At 40.9% G+C, this 15,761-nt stretch overlaps 1 protein-coding gene across 1 annotated transcript; it reads left to right on the top strand.

Annotated features, from left to right (window-relative positions):
* Positions 1-11,722: 11,722 nt before the first annotated feature.
* On the top strand, positions 11,723-15,373 carry LOC148026477 (pentatricopeptide repeat-containing protein At2g33680-like). Its single transcript, XM_087690316.1, has one exon. It carries the CDS (start codon positions 11,723-11,725, stop codon positions 15,371-15,373), a length of 3,651 nt encoding a protein of 1,216 aa, XP_087546442.1.
* The last annotated feature ends 388 nt before the right edge of the window (positions 15,374-15,761 follow it).

Below are 15,761 nucleotides of genomic sequence, written 5' to 3'. Positions count from 1 at the left end.
TTCTTGCAAAATTACCAGAATCTTATGCTATTTTCGATCCAATTGTGGATGTAATGCCAGTCATACCAATGTTCTCCCTTTATTAGATCCATTCTTAACCAGTAATCATGAGCCGCTAATATAGCTAGTAGCCCCAAAATATGCAGAAATAGAGTGAGTTCCATAATTGTTGACTCGGTTCTTGGAGACTCTAAATACCAATCAAATAAGTGATAAAATTTCTTCTTTAGTGTATTAGTACCAATCCACAAAGAATCTGTGGTAGGAGTATCTACCAAACTCTTTTTCGGAATAGCTTTTCCTATCCTATGAAAAAATATTTTGCACTCCAAACTGGATTCAATTGTATTATCCAGATAAGTTGCAACCACACGTTGTCTATGTAAAGCAAATAGAACTGTATTACTACATACAATTTTTTCTCTTCTATAAGCACTAATTAATAACGCTTCATGAGGAAGAAAGAATAAATCTCATTTACTATAACCCGTAGCTCCAAACCCAGTTCCTTTAAGAAAAGATGGATCAGTTTGTATGTTAAATCCTTTGACACATGATAGAATCGACAATTCTTTCTAATGCTGAAAACTATTAGGTTTACGCAGAGATTTATCAATTGGTTTAACCAATTTGGGGCTATCAAAGCTGCATCTATCTTTGTAGCTATGTGAGTTGAAGCCATGACAAGATTGTTACAAATGCGAAAATCCCTATTCTCATTATGAATATTCCTCAATACCAGGCAAAGTAAAAATCTGGGATTAGCTTCTAATTTGTGATACGAACCATGAACACTCAATTCATGAATATCTTGAATCCATATTGTACAGGGAGACATCTCCTTTGTTATTCCAAAAATAGAATTGACTCAATGTATGCTTTCTTTTGAGATAAAAAATCCACGTACATTCTTCTTAAAATAGGATCGATTGTATAGCAATTTTGACCCCATTCCACATGTCCTAGTGCCTACCACCCTAGTCTCTACACCCACCCAAGGCACTTCACACAAGGCACTTCTACCACAATAGATGCCAGTAACCTTATGGCCTGGGTGCAGTTTTTGGTCAACAAGGAGATAACTCAAGTTGCAAGTGGAGGAACCCCAATAATGCGAACAAAGAGATCGACATTCGCAAAGGCAAAATCACGACAAGATCCTAAGAGACAGAGGGTAGAAGCATTCACAATGACTATCCCTACAATAGTGCTATCGTCTACAAATTATAACAATTATATTAAGAAACTCTTGTCCCAATTGGAGAGAGCAAAGGAGAAAAAGAAGATGGATGTGCCAAGCTAGAAGCAGAGAAAGATGCATTAGCGGCCAGCTCAAGAAAGCCCACCAAGTAGCTGGGTACCAATGCGAAATAAGTGAGCTAAAGGTGGAGCTTAGGGCTAAGGAGGAGCAAGAGGATACCCGGCAAAGAAAATTTGAAGACAAGAATCAGGAGTTGATGGCACTTCAAAGAGAGTACAAGCTCCTATTCCTACAATAAGAAGAGTTGTAAGGACACATGAAGAGGGTCTAGGATGCCATGAAGGAGCTTACATCAGAGAAGAAGAGAGGGTCCAAAGGTACTAGGAAAACATGGACAAGTCAAAGAAGAGGGTGGATGTGGAGCTAGAAGAGCAGAAAAGACTAGAAAGAGAAATCAAGGAACAAGAGCAAAAAATAAGGGCCTTAGCCCAAAGGCATAATGAAAGCTTGGAAGAGATGAAAAGAAGAGTAGATGAATGGGTGGACAGGAGTGAAGGAAGGGTGAGAGACGTAGCGAGCCGACTAGCCCTTGCTGAAGGTGATAAGGTGTTAGTAAAAAGTAAGGCAGAGGCCGTGCAAATAAGTTTGGAATCCCAACAACACACTTTCCTCAACACTCTCTTAGACACCACACAATCTGAAGAGGAGGAGGCCATTGAATCATTAATGAGAAAATTGGAGATCACCTGCAAGGCTCTGAGATACGCACTACACATCCAAGCACAAGTAGCAAGGCCCAAGGAAGCAGCGCCACAAGAGCACATGGGAGAGGAGATGCAAAGGCCGACTGAAGAAGCAGGGCCAAGCCTTGAAATGAGGTAGCACGATGAGGAATGAGTCCCATATCCCCCCTCTCCATAACCTGAAGAACAACAGGAGGTAGATACCACTACTGAAAGAAAAGTAGAGATCAGAAGAAAGAGAACAAACATGTTGGACCAAGCACAGAGGAGGTTGAAAGCTTGAGTAGCAATGGCCCCAAAAGAGCCCATCCCTCCAAGAGTAGATTGTTTCCCAATAGATTGGAACACAAAACTCATAGTATGGGAACATAAAGAGAACAATTGCAACCCCTTTGACTTTAATTTCCAATTCCCTACCACATTGAGTAGAGTGTTGTCCAACCAAGGTGGTGGAAGAGGTGATTAATATAGGAAGAAGGTTGGGAGACATGTGGGTGGCCAAAAGGGAGAAGAATCCCACCTTATGGGGAATGAAGGCTCCTAACTACTAGGAGAATTAGGTCATGGAAGTGCCCAAAACTATGAAGGGCTACGAGTGCCAGCCAAGATGGAGAAGGCACATCTTAGACATCGACATGGATGCTTGGATGTCATTCTGCAACACCCTACCCTTCGAGAGGAATAACCCCACCTACATGCCATATCCTAGAAGGGTAGGAGTGGACTTCAATCAAGACGTCCATGGCTTATATGACTTCCCAAAAATTTACAATATCAATGCCACTAAGCCTGAGGAAGCACTCACCTTCTCTGATCAGGATTTGTATGTTTCCATTGATCTCTTCCTCATTGATTTCAACTCTTTCTTGGACCCCGACTTCCTGATAACTTGTAATTACCCTAGGCTCCTTAGAATATTGTTAAGGCAAGACCCTAATCCGCAAGAATACTTCCTCCCGCCACTCTTTTTGTATCTCAATGCTAGCATAGATAGTTGTGCAATGGCTAGGCTAATGATGCGCATTGCCCTCTTGCCATCTTTTTGCATAGCCCTCTTAGAGTACATGACTGACAACCATTTCACTAGCTACATCCATCCCCCTAACCCATTTTGATCCCCATTTCACGCTTAGGGCACATCAAGGATAGGGCACACCTAGGGAGATCAACCTCTAGCCCATTTTAATCCCCCACTTCATGCTTTGGGCACATTAAGGGTAGGGCACACCTAGGGAGATCAACCTTGCCTATGGTTAGACCTATCTCCCTAAGCTGCACCCACCACACCTCCCTACCACATGAACTTGGTCCTCAAGTGTGGAACAACACCTAGCCTGTGGTTCGTTGACCTAGCTCCCAATTTCACTAGCACAAGCACAACGCACTACACAGTAAGGTACAACCCCCTAGGCTGTACACTTTTCTTCTCTTGACAGATACATCCGAATGCTCCTAACCAGCGACATCGAAGGCCCTGCCATCCACTTGCCATCCCCTCAACCTCCACCATCGCCATCAATTGACAAGCTTCTCTCCCATGTGACCAACCTCCACAATATCCCATCATCAACTCGCACAACTACCCTTTAAATCGCCGAGCCTCACCAACAAAGACTGGTAAGTTAACCCCAACTAGGAGGGGGGTAATGTTAACCCCAATGCAAGACAAAAAAAAAAGAAAATTCAAAATAAGAAATAATGCGAAAAAGGGCATCCCAACAAACGAATAAGAGAGGAAAGACCAAAAGTGCAAAAGGTCAAGTCGAAGGTGAAGACACATTTTAAAATGCAAAGGCATCACCAAAATTTTGTAAAAAGAGTGTTAGGCTCCCTCGTGTGCAAATTGTAAAATCTAGATAGGCATATATGAAGGAATAAGACAACTAGAAGGGAATAGGAAAGTAGGACCTTGGAAAGATGCCCAGTCATGTAAAAAAAGGGATGGGTGCCCAAGGGATTTAGGGCTTGTATATGAACTCAAAAAGTGAATGAGAAGCTCTTTCTTTGTTGGTGTGTGGCTATGCTTGTGCTTGAGAGAGGGAATGTGAGTGTGTGAGGGTGAGGGACCATGGTGGAGAATCTCTCCATCTTCTCCTCTCTTCTTCTCTTCTCTTGAACTGTGCATGGCTATGGAGGATGGAGCTCAAAGGAGGGGATATGAGGTTGCTTGAGCTTGCAACTAGGATCATGGAGATACCAAAGTGCTTGCGGGAGGAGGCCACTCACTCGGGCATCAAGGTAAGCTCACTATACCCATGGGATTGAAGGTGCATTAGCTAGGTGAGAGATAGCCCAAAGCTCACTCGAAATGCTTGAACAATACACAATCCGTGGGTCTTGGCAATTGAGCATGAGCTCCCACTATATACATATTTGTATTGATTGTAGTCCAATGGTTCTCCTTCTCAACTCCAATAGAGGGAGTATCCCAACATACATGTGATCAACACCTTGATTCACATACACAAAGAGCTCCCTCCCAGCAAAGTGATATGGATCCTATGGCTCTCCTATACCCTAGGAATTTGCCCCAAGGTGCATTGGCATCTTACACATAGAACACGAATGTAACAGAGTCCTCTCATAATATAAATGTAACAATCCATGAGATTGTATATATTCCTCACTTAATCAAAATTTCCTAGATATCGAACTACCCTACGACAAAGGGGAATCTTACACTCTCAACGTTGGTCATCACCTAGACATACAATTGCAATGCATCCAATAATTTATCTTGTGATACCATATTTAGATTGCATATGCAAAGTGTATGGCACTCAGTGCTCAAATAACTTAACTAAAAAAACCAACCAACATGAAGTGTACAAACAATCTTTTCATGATTTCATTCTAATTCGTCGTGTTGCATTGCTAAGGAACAACACTGGGCTAACATGTGCTACTACTAAACTCTTAAAACTTATACGAACCACCCCCTATATGCTAAGATACGTAAAGAAATCAACAACTTAATTAAACATCTTTCCATTTCAGCCCCACACTCCCTATCGTTCAAATTTAGATTGGTTGCACAAATGTAGGGAGATTTCTTGACAAATTTTCATAGAAACAAGACTTAAAACACGACTTTAGCACATAAATAAAGAAAAACTTAGGAAAATCCTCATCTTTACCCTCATTACACATTCACAAACAATCTCCTGTTTTTTCATAAATTTTTATGCTCAAATTTTATTTTTATCTAATTTTCTCCCTTCTTTTGACTATTTTCTATAAAATTTTTCATTTATTTAAACATAAAGTATTGATTTAAAAAAAATTATAGGACTTATATGAAACATGATCCATCAACCTATTCAATTTCATGCCATATGAACATCATTTGAGCCCCAAAACCCAAAAACACCTCATTTTTCCATTAAATCTTGTGTTTCAAATTTTACGATCTCATTATTTTTCAATGTATAGAAAGGAAAATTAATGAATTTTTGAAATTGTAGATATCAACAAATATATTTCAATCATTTGCAACCATTTATCCATCATATATACTACACTTCTGAATCATCATTCATTACTGATTCATCAAATCAACCTCTCTCTCTCTCTCTCTCTCTCTCTCTCTCTCTCTCTCTCTCTCTCTCTCTCTCTCTCTCTCTCTCTCTCGTAAACAACCATATGAAGAAGGAATAAATAGGAGAGAGAAACACAAGAGAGAGACTAATTTGTTGTCTTACTAATTACTACACCATTCTTCGCAAGAATCGAAGCATGGAGAGCAAAAAAATGATGCATCTAATGCCCAAGAGTAGGAGGAAGATAATTGTTGGCTGAAAATTTTATTTTTTTAGGGGAAAGAAGGGGCACCGAAAAAAGTGCACCTCCCCATCTCGTGATGAAAATTGAGGTTTATGCTCTTAATTAAGCTTAAGAAATAAATTACAAAGTAACTAGTTCAATTTTTTTCAAGTTCACACTTGCACAAAGTAGTTCCGACCCAGTTAGAGGAGTAAACGGGCTTGAAATCTCAGTCTGATTGGACATATAGCTTTTTGGCATTGAAATCTATCACCATGGCCTCTGTCACATGTTTCCTAACTTTTGGGTCTAGTAGCTGCTTCATAACACCAAACCTTATGGCTATTAAATAGGGGGTCAAACAGAATCCGATTGACAAACATGCACTTATATTGGGTTTCTTGTCTCAAAATACATCTATAGAAACTCCAGCCCCTTGATCTCTAATTGTTTATTTTGCACCAAAAATGCCTCTTTTATGGGTCTCGAGCTCCTTTTGCACTTGAATTCTAGCTCTAAAATCCACTCTTGTTGGTGATTACGAGCTAGGGTGACTCAACCTATCAAACCCAGGATTGATCTACAAAACATAAATCATAAAGAACATCAAGTTGCTACAAAGAAAATACACAATAGAGCAAAAACATAGCTCTCACCCTACCCCTCGACAAATTCAAAGCGTGAATTCCATGAGGGATAGACCAAGCATAGTCTAATAGAGATCCAAAGCTAGTCACTAACCGATTGCTCCAACATAGAAGAGCTAAAAAGAACTATCAAAGGAGTTATCCTAAAGTGATGGTCTAACCTATCTACTTGACCTAGGAACAACTAGACTAGGAACTCCTACTAGGTGAGGACTCCTATAGTTTGGTCTTAAAAAAAGTCACATATTTTTTTATTTACCACATTTTTTACATTATTTTATACTCAAACGTGTAAAAAGAATGGATATGAGCATATTGTGACCCAAGGAGAATAGGGCACTGTCTTCACGTCTCATGTCTTAGTACCCAAGAACGTACCAAGCTCTTGTAAGGTGACACTAAATCCTTTTTCTTTCGCTCACTTTTATTTTTGCTTTGACCATCCTTATTTATTTTTTAGCTCAATGTCATCCCCAAGAAGATAAGGCATCATCGGGGTCTAACTCATCCCCAGAATCTACCAAGCCTCTGCAAGACAATGATCTTCTACTTTTGGAATTTTTTATTTTTGTATTTTCTTATTTTAAGGGTTAAAACCCCTTTTTATACACCTTCGTATTTTATATTGGTTTTTAGATATATTCATTGTTTCTTCTCTGTTATTGGTAGGCTTCTCTAACTGCCTCACAACTAATAGGGATTCCTAGAAACAACTACCCAGGAGACTAGCATAACATGGTCACTAGGACTACTCTCAAAAATAGCTCTTAGAGTGCATGACAATGTCTTTATAGGAGGCAATCAATTGCTCAAACCTCCCTAGACACATCGAATTTAACCCTAGAACTTCATGCCTTGAATGCTAGTCCCCAACAAAAGAAGATTCCCCACATACACATACACACCCAACATAAAGGGAAAGAACTTGTAAAGAAAGAACATCACCTGACATGACCATAAGAAGCTTTTGTGCAGCAAGAGGCTCCCTCCAGGTGCTCCGTTAAATTTGTTCAATGCAACACTAAAAAACAAAACCAGTAGCCACACCCACACCAAACAAACAAATTGCCCTCTTGAACAAATGAGATAACTCATTTCACTGCAAAATAAATGGCCCTCTTGGCCTAATGAAATGTGACATTAAATCCAACAAGAATGGCCCGCTTCACCTAATGAAATTATAGCTACAAAGCACACCATTTAGGAACCTACTATTTAAAACAAACCCTTGGCCCCCACATAAATCCTACTGAAGCACAAAACTAGACTAAGGGGATGAGTTGCTCATGCTATACACTAAATACATCAAATTATTTGCTAACCCCTTGCATAAATGGCAAGGGGTATTCGACGAAAATGTTGTTAAACGATCTGATGTGTCCATAATAGAATAGAAAGATGATCAATCGCTACTTGGCTCATATCCCATACAAACCATCCACAGCCAAAACAAGACATGTCAACAATAAGTAGTCTCGACGAGAGTAGCCTTGGACTACCATCAGGAGGAAATTGTAAAAGTCCCTTAGGACTATAGTTAAGAAATACATCTTCAACAAAGGCATCATTAGCCAAGGAATCTGCAAAGTGATTCCACTATCGAGGAATCTATTGGCAAGTCACTACCTTAAAGATCTCAAGGATATTCAAGTTTGCACGATGGTACATCCTTACAATGGGATCTCTCACATTATAGGTCCCACTTAATTGGTTGATCACTAATTGTGAGTCACCTTTCACCAATAACGAGCAAATACCACCACATCTAGCTAGATTCAGCTCCATAAGCAAGGCCTTATATTCCACCATGTCATTCGTAAATGCAATGTATAAATACACTCCCATTTTTGAGACCACTCGACAAGGGGATCTTTAATGACAACCCCAACACTTGAATGCTTAGTAGGTCCTCAAGAAGCTCCATCAAAATATAATGTGTAAACCAAGGCTTAATTGATTCAACATGCCATGGCAATCGATCTACTTGTACTTATGATAGTCAAAATCTAATCGAGAGGGAGGGTGTAAGAAATGTATAATCTCTCCTTCCTTATCACTGAACTCAATAGGGACACTAGTAAGAACCCTATGAAAGTGGTCACAATAGACCCTAATATACCACTTAAAAGATCTGTCTTGTCACTCAATAATGTGATAACTCTTACTCCACCAAATCACTCTACCTTGGTGGTAATGTTGCTCTAAATATGTATGCTCAAGATAAGGAATGATTTTTCCCATCCAATAGTCTTGGTACTCTCTACAAGTTTTAGTTGAATCCTAAAGGACCTACAAAGGCACCAAGTCTTATGTCAGTCACTATACATAATAGGGTTTCAATTTATTGAAATTTACTTTAGTTTTAAACTTTGTCCCTTGCAAATCCGCTAAAAGGGACGTAGACCCATTCTTTCCTATATGAACAATCTTATAAGGACCATCCCATTTGGGTTCCAACTTTCTTGGGAAGAGCTCACAACATGCATCATAATATAAGACCAATTGACCCTTAGCAAATTTGTACTCCTTAGCTTGAAGATCATGAAGCATTTTCATTCCCTTCTTCCCTATTTCCTTATGTAACAATGCTTGTAATCTAATCTTGTCAACATGTGCAAGGGAAATGAGTATTTCTTGCAATGTTTCCTATTCTCCCAAAGAACACAATCTTTTATATATACTAATTTAAAAGGTGTTTGGCCTATAGCTCTCTTGAATGCCGTATTATAAGCCCAAATAGCCACATACTACTTATCCCAATCACGCTAACCTTCAAATACAATCTTGGATAAAATCCCCACAAGTTGTTTATTGGTACTCTCTACTTGCCCATTAGCTTAAGGGTTATAGGGTGTGGTCTTATTATGTTTAACCTTTAGAGCTTTTGCCAAAGCCTTAACCACTTTATTAGAAAAAGGTGTCCCATGATTAGACACAAGTTCCTTAAGTGGACCAAGATGGCAAACAATCTATTCCAAAATAAAACTAGTCATTTCCTTGGCATTATCCTTCATCGTAGTATAGGCTTCGGACTACTTTCTGAAATAGTCTATTGCTACAATGATATGACGCTTCTATCTAGTTAATGAAGGATGTATAGGTCCAATGAAATCAATGCCCCACTTCTCAAATGGTAGTATAACCATGACAGGAGTTAGTGAGTACTTTCTATTCTCCCTATTGTCATGTCTTTGACATGTATCACATCTTTTAATATATGCAAATGCATCTTGGAAAATGGATGGCCACCAATATATGGCTCTCAAAGCTTTTTGTGCAATCAACCATCTAGCAAAGTGCCCTCCACAAGTAGAGTCATGACACTCTTCCAAGATAAATAGAACCTCGTCAAGCATGACACATCGGTGATAAACATCCATCGACCCCTTGTGTTGATATAGTGTTCTTGCAAATCAAGGAAAATTTCAAGGCTTGCTGCCTAATTTTCCTCTTTTCATCCTTTGAGAAAGTGGCTGTAGCCTCTCCGATAGATAAATAGTGGGTTATGGCAGCATACTAGGATAGAATAGAAGCCATAATGATTTTGAATAGACCCTCGAGGTCACTACCTTCAGCCAAGACTTCCTTCAACTCCCCAAAATCCACAAGACATTCAAAAATTCTCTACAACTTTGGTGGCTTACTCCTAATACTATAATAAAAATCCTACAACATGATCAATCACTTTGCTAGGAGGTCAAGTGGCTACAACAAGCATGACATCTAGTTAATGAAGACTTCTAGTTTTGTGAAATTGGCTGTGTTGTTAACGTTAAGTAGCCAGAAGTTGTCTATTCCATAAAAGCCCATGTATAATACATATTAGATCTCATTGTTATCATAAAGGGGAGGCTTTCCAAAAGTTTTTGTAAGGTAGTGGCTACATTGGAACCATGTGAAGCGATATTTCATATCAATAAGTTAGACATGGCAACACAAGTGAGACTATCCCGTGGTGGCGTTGCAGCACAAATGAGCTACAGGTTAGCACTGAACATGGGAACTGGTAGCATGTCGCCTAGTCTTGGTAGCATGAGAAAGATATGACGCAATGCTAAACACAACAACATGATACATGAGTAGCAACACTACAAGAAGTCTAATAGGAAGTTTTAAGACAAGAATGCCCCTCGCAAGCTCCAAACTTCATCATTTCTTTCCTTGTACTTTGGGCGGTTAGAAATGGATGTTGGTGAGTCACATGGGCATGTTTGTTTAGGGTATACTTGTGTGATTATAACAACATTTTGAACACCATCTAACACCACCTAAAACTCGCAAATGCTCACAAACATGTGATTTTTCCACAAGCTCACCGTTGTATAAAGCCATGGATGCAAAATTAGCACCTCGATATTCAAACTTGAAACCATCTCAAGGGAGAAGACTACAATAACATCCTCTGTGGTAGTAGTGCGTGTATCCAAGTCAAAAACATGCTTTGTGAGAAGAGTTAACTGCTAAGAAAGTTTAGCTGCAACTATGAGTCTTTTAGGGTTTAGGTCGGTTACACACCAAATGGTGGATGCCCACTTTGCAAGTATTAACCAATCAAAGTACTTCTTTAGGGGTTGACCATCCACAATCCTTTGCACACTAGAGAGGACATGATCTATTGTTTACTTGCTAAACAAGTGAACTCCTTGCCCACGTTTGGATGGGGGAGTCTTCCCCACCTAGTTTGTAAAGTGACGGACAAGGGTGTACTTTTTGCATTTGCAACCAATCAAAAAACTGGGAACGAAAATGCAAAATAGGAACATTGGATTGTGGACTCGCATGTGGACAATATCTCTCTAATGTAACAGGCTTGCTTGGCTAGGAAGCCTTAGGAGGTAATGATAACATTCCATAGCCTGTATGTGGCATGCACCTTCTCCGAGCTATCGAGGCTTCACAGCCACACCAGGATGCTCAAGATGCAGCAATCTCTAAGCTTCTCTTGTTCTCGGCTTTCTAGTCTTGTACTTGGCTAAACTTTGACTTGAAGAAAAAAAGCAAATGCAGGAATACAAGGAAAAAAAAAGCACTTGTCGTTGATTTTCTTTTAGATTTTTTTAAAATATAAAAAATAAATAATAAAAAGATAAAAATTAAAAAGGTAGGTTTTAAAAATTTGAGAAATTATTAATCTGATTTTATGTGCTGAGTAAAATTGTGGGTTAACGTAATGCCATAGTCATCATGGCATTGGCTTGACCAAAAACTTGCAAATTGTGAAGGTTGAAGGTTTTCGTAGGTAGGCTTTAAAATAAGAATGTTGCAAGTGCATTTTTTGGCGCAAGGGGCTCGAGGAGGAGGCAGAAGTAGCATCAGCGGAGGCGACATGAAGAAGCAGAAGCTTTTCCCGTGTCGCCGGGGGGGCGCGGATGCAGCAGGTGGAAGAGGCAGTGGTGCAGCAAAGGAGCCTGATCGGCATCTTGCAGGAGTGCAGGCACAAGAAGGATGGAGTTGCAGCCAAGCGCTTGCATGCCTACATGTGCAATCGCCGCCTGGAATCGGACCCGATCCTCTGCAACTACCTCATCCCCATGCTTGCAGATTGTGGGTGCTTGTCTGATGTGCATCGTGTGCTTGATCGCGTCCCTCCCTCCCTTCTGAACGAGCACTCCTGGACCTCCATCATCACCTGCTTCAATGACCAAGGGAATCCTCTCCATGCCCTGCACCTCTTCCACCGAATGCAGGAGGAGAATTTTGTACAACCCTCGAAATTCACCTATGTTGCTGCAATCATGGCTTGCAGTAGGCTGGTGGATGTACAATGTGGTCGCGTGCTGCATGCTGAAACAACAAAACGAGGGCTGGAGAAAGAAGCTTTCATTGGCAGCTCATTGGTTGATATGTACACCAAATGTGGCTCCCTTCAAGAAGGTTGGCTCACATTTGATGTGCTGCCGTGTAGAAATCCAGTCTCATGGACGGCTTTGATGTCTGGATATGCTGATAGTGGGCTTGGTCAGGAAGTTCTTGACTGTTTTGATCAGATGGTGCAGGAAGGTTTGCATGTGGATGCTAGCACTTTTGTTTGTGTTTTAAAAGCTTGTGGCATTATAGGATCTTCAGAAACCGGCCAATTGATACATGCAGCCATAACCAAAAGAGGACTTGATGCAGAACTCTACGTGGGCAGCACCCTTGTGGATATGTATGCTAAGTGTGGCTCATTTGCAGAAGCAAGTCTAGTATTTGACCAGCTTCCACTTCGGAATGTGGTCTCATGGAATGCAATGATTGCAAGATATGTGGAAAATGGGATGGCTGACAAAGTGCTGACTTGCTTCACACAGATGGATTTGGAAGGCATATCTCCGGACTGTGTCACATTTCTGTTGGGTCAGAAAGCATGTGGTCTTTCAGCAGGTGCAGAATCAGGGTTTGAAGTGCATGCTAAAATAACGGAAAGGGGTTGGGAAATTGGGGCAGAAATGACCGACACACTCATAGATATGTATGCTAAATGTGGTCTTCTTGTAGAAGCACACAGAGTATTAGACTTAATGCCCAAACAAGACACAGCCTCATGGAATGCTTTGACTGTAGGGTATGCTGAGAGTGGGCTTCATGAGGAGGTGTTACATTGTTTCCACCAAATGGAGTTGAAAAGTGTGCATGCAGATGATATCACCTTAGCTTGCAGCTTGAAAGCATGCAGCACCTTGGGAGCTTTGGAAACAGGCCAAAAAATACACATGGAGATTAGTAAAAGGGGATGGGATGCTGAACTGTACATGGGAAATTTACTGGTGGACATGTATGGCAAATGTAATTTGATTGCAGATGCGGAACTCATGTTTTACAGGTTGCCTGTACAAGATGCAGTCTCATGGAACAGACATATGGCAGGATACTCTGAAGATGGTTTGGGTTTGGAAGTGCTCAAAGAGATGCAATGTGAAGGTGTTTCTACACAAGTTGGTGCAATTGTGTATGCTTTGAAAGCTTGTGGCATGTTAAGGGCCTTAGAAACTGGGCAAGGAATACACACAGATTTAACTAAGAGGGGAATGGAAACAGGGCTTTACACTGGCAGCACACTGGTGGACATGTATGGAAAATGTGGTTTGCTTGCAGAAGCCTACCAAGTGTTTGATATGCTGCCACTTCGCAATGCCGTATCCTGGAATGCCCTTATTGCTGGATGTGCTGACCTTGGGCTCAGTGAGGAAGTGCTGAACTACCTCAAAAAGATGGAGCTGGAAGGTGTTACTGCAGATGCAGTCACATTCATATGCAGCTTGAAGACTGGAACTTTAGAAACAGGTCAAGTGATACATGTTGAAGCTATCAAACGGGGATTGGACATAGATCTTATTGTGGGTAGCTCGCTTGTGGATATGTACAGTAGATGTGGCTTGCTTGTAGAATCAAGGAGAGTGTTTGATCAGCTGCCACTGCGGAACACGGTCTCTTGGAATGGTTTAATTGCAGGATATGCTGAACATGGTCTCAGTGAACAAGTGATCAACTTCATCAACGATATGCAGTTGGAGAGTGTTCCTGTTGATGGCGTCACATTTGTTTGTGGCTTGAAAGCTTGTGGCTCCTTAGGGGCTTGTGGCACCTTAGGGGCCTCAGAAACAGGACAAAGGCTACATGCTGAAGTAATCCGAAAGGGATTTGAAAGAGATCTTCATGTGGGTAGTACGCTAGTGGATATGTATGGCAAGTGCAACTTACTTGAAGAAGCACACCGAGTGTTTGACATGTTGCCTGTCCGGAACAAAGTCTCATGGAATGCACTGATTGGAGGCTTTGTAGAGCATGGATTTGATGGGGAAGCTCTGGATAAATTCAAACGGATGCAGCAAGATTGTGTGGACATTGATGATGTTACGTTTCTTTGGATTGCAAAGGCGTGCAGAGCAGTCAAGGATCTTGAGATTGGCCGTGAGATGCATGCCAACATAACAAAGAGAGGCTTGGAAAGAGAACACAACATTGGAAACACACTTGTGGACATGTATGGCCATTGCAGCTCGCTCAGTGAAGCAAGCAGCGTGTTCGAAGGGCTTTTTGATCAAAACACAGTCTCCTGGAATACTTTGATTGCAGGGTATGTTGAACATGGACTAGGTGAAGAAGTGGTGAATAGGTTCAGGCAGATGCAGTCAAAGGATGTCTTGAGGGATGCTGTCACTTTCATTTTGTGCTTGAAAGGCTGCGGTGCTATAGGGGCTTTAGGGACTGGTCGTGAGATACATGATGAGATCAAGAAGGCAGGATTAGGAGGAGAGCTTTGTGTGTGCCATGCTTTGATGAACATGTATGGCAAATGTGGCTCAATTGTGGAAGCACGTGAAGTGTTCGATCAACTGCCAGCTCGAGATACAGTTTCATGGAACACCATAATACAGGTGTATGGAGAGAATCATGATGGGAGCATGGCTGTACAACACTTTGAGAAGATGCAGGAAGCAGGGGTGAAACCGGATTCTATTACATTCACGTGTGTTCTTGCTGCATGTAGCCATGCTAGCCTGATCATGGAAGGTGAGAAGTACTTTGAGTTAATGAGAAAACAATACAGAATCGAACCAACATCTGATCATTATGGTTGTATGGTTGATCTTTTTGCAAGATCAGGACAAGTTCATCAGGCAGAAAGGTTTATTGCTGCCATGCAGTGTTTGCCATCTCTCTCAGTTTTGATGGCTCTGCTAAGCTCTTGTAAAAGCTATGGAAAACTAGAATCTGGGCAAAGATGCTTTCAGCTATTGGTGGAGATGCATCAAGAAGATGCTTCTGCATATCTGCTGATGGAAGACATATACATGGATGCTGGCAGGTTTAGTGATGCATTGAAAGTAGAGGAGTTGCGGAGATACTTAGGGTTGAAAAAAATACCAGGTAGTGCAATGTTAGAGATGAACAAACAGTTGCATCAGTTTATTGTTGGTAATTATCTTGATGAGAACATTTATGAAGTGCAAAAACTTATGAGTTCAAGTGTAAAGATTGAGGGATATGTGCCAAAATTACATATTTTCTCAGAATGCACATATGATGATTCTCCTTGATGCTCTTTTTTCCTCTTGCAATGAAGATAGAACCAACACAACTGGCACCTACAGAAAGGGGGGGTTTGTCTTGCCTCTAATTCTTAGCTGTAAACAGTGGCAAGGGCCTCCTTCTTGATGTATATCGGGTCTTTACTTGCAAAAAGTTTAAAGATTCAAATGCATTTTCAAATTGGCACTCAAAGGCACTGTACAAGCATGGAACATGCAGCTACTACATTCCCCAGAGCACCGTGTGAATGGCTGCTTATGCACTCTATGCTGTTCTGAGTTACGATTTGTGGAGGTGAGATTGCAAGGACGAGCTATGGAAAGGAGTTGAAAACTTACCGATTTGATTGGAAGTTTCAAAGTGCAGACTGTTTGGTGGTTGTTTACTTTCTAAGCA

The sequence above is a fragment of the Lygodium microphyllum genome, chromosome 13, assembly GCF_053477565.2.
Source record: "Lygodium microphyllum isolate KBCC chromosome 13, Lygodium_microphyllum_v1.1.10, whole genome shotgun sequence".
NCBI classification, from domain to species: domain Eukaryota; kingdom Viridiplantae; phylum Streptophyta; class Polypodiopsida; order Schizaeales; family Lygodiaceae; genus Lygodium; species Lygodium microphyllum.
This window is presented reverse-complemented; position numbering and strand designations above follow the sequence as displayed.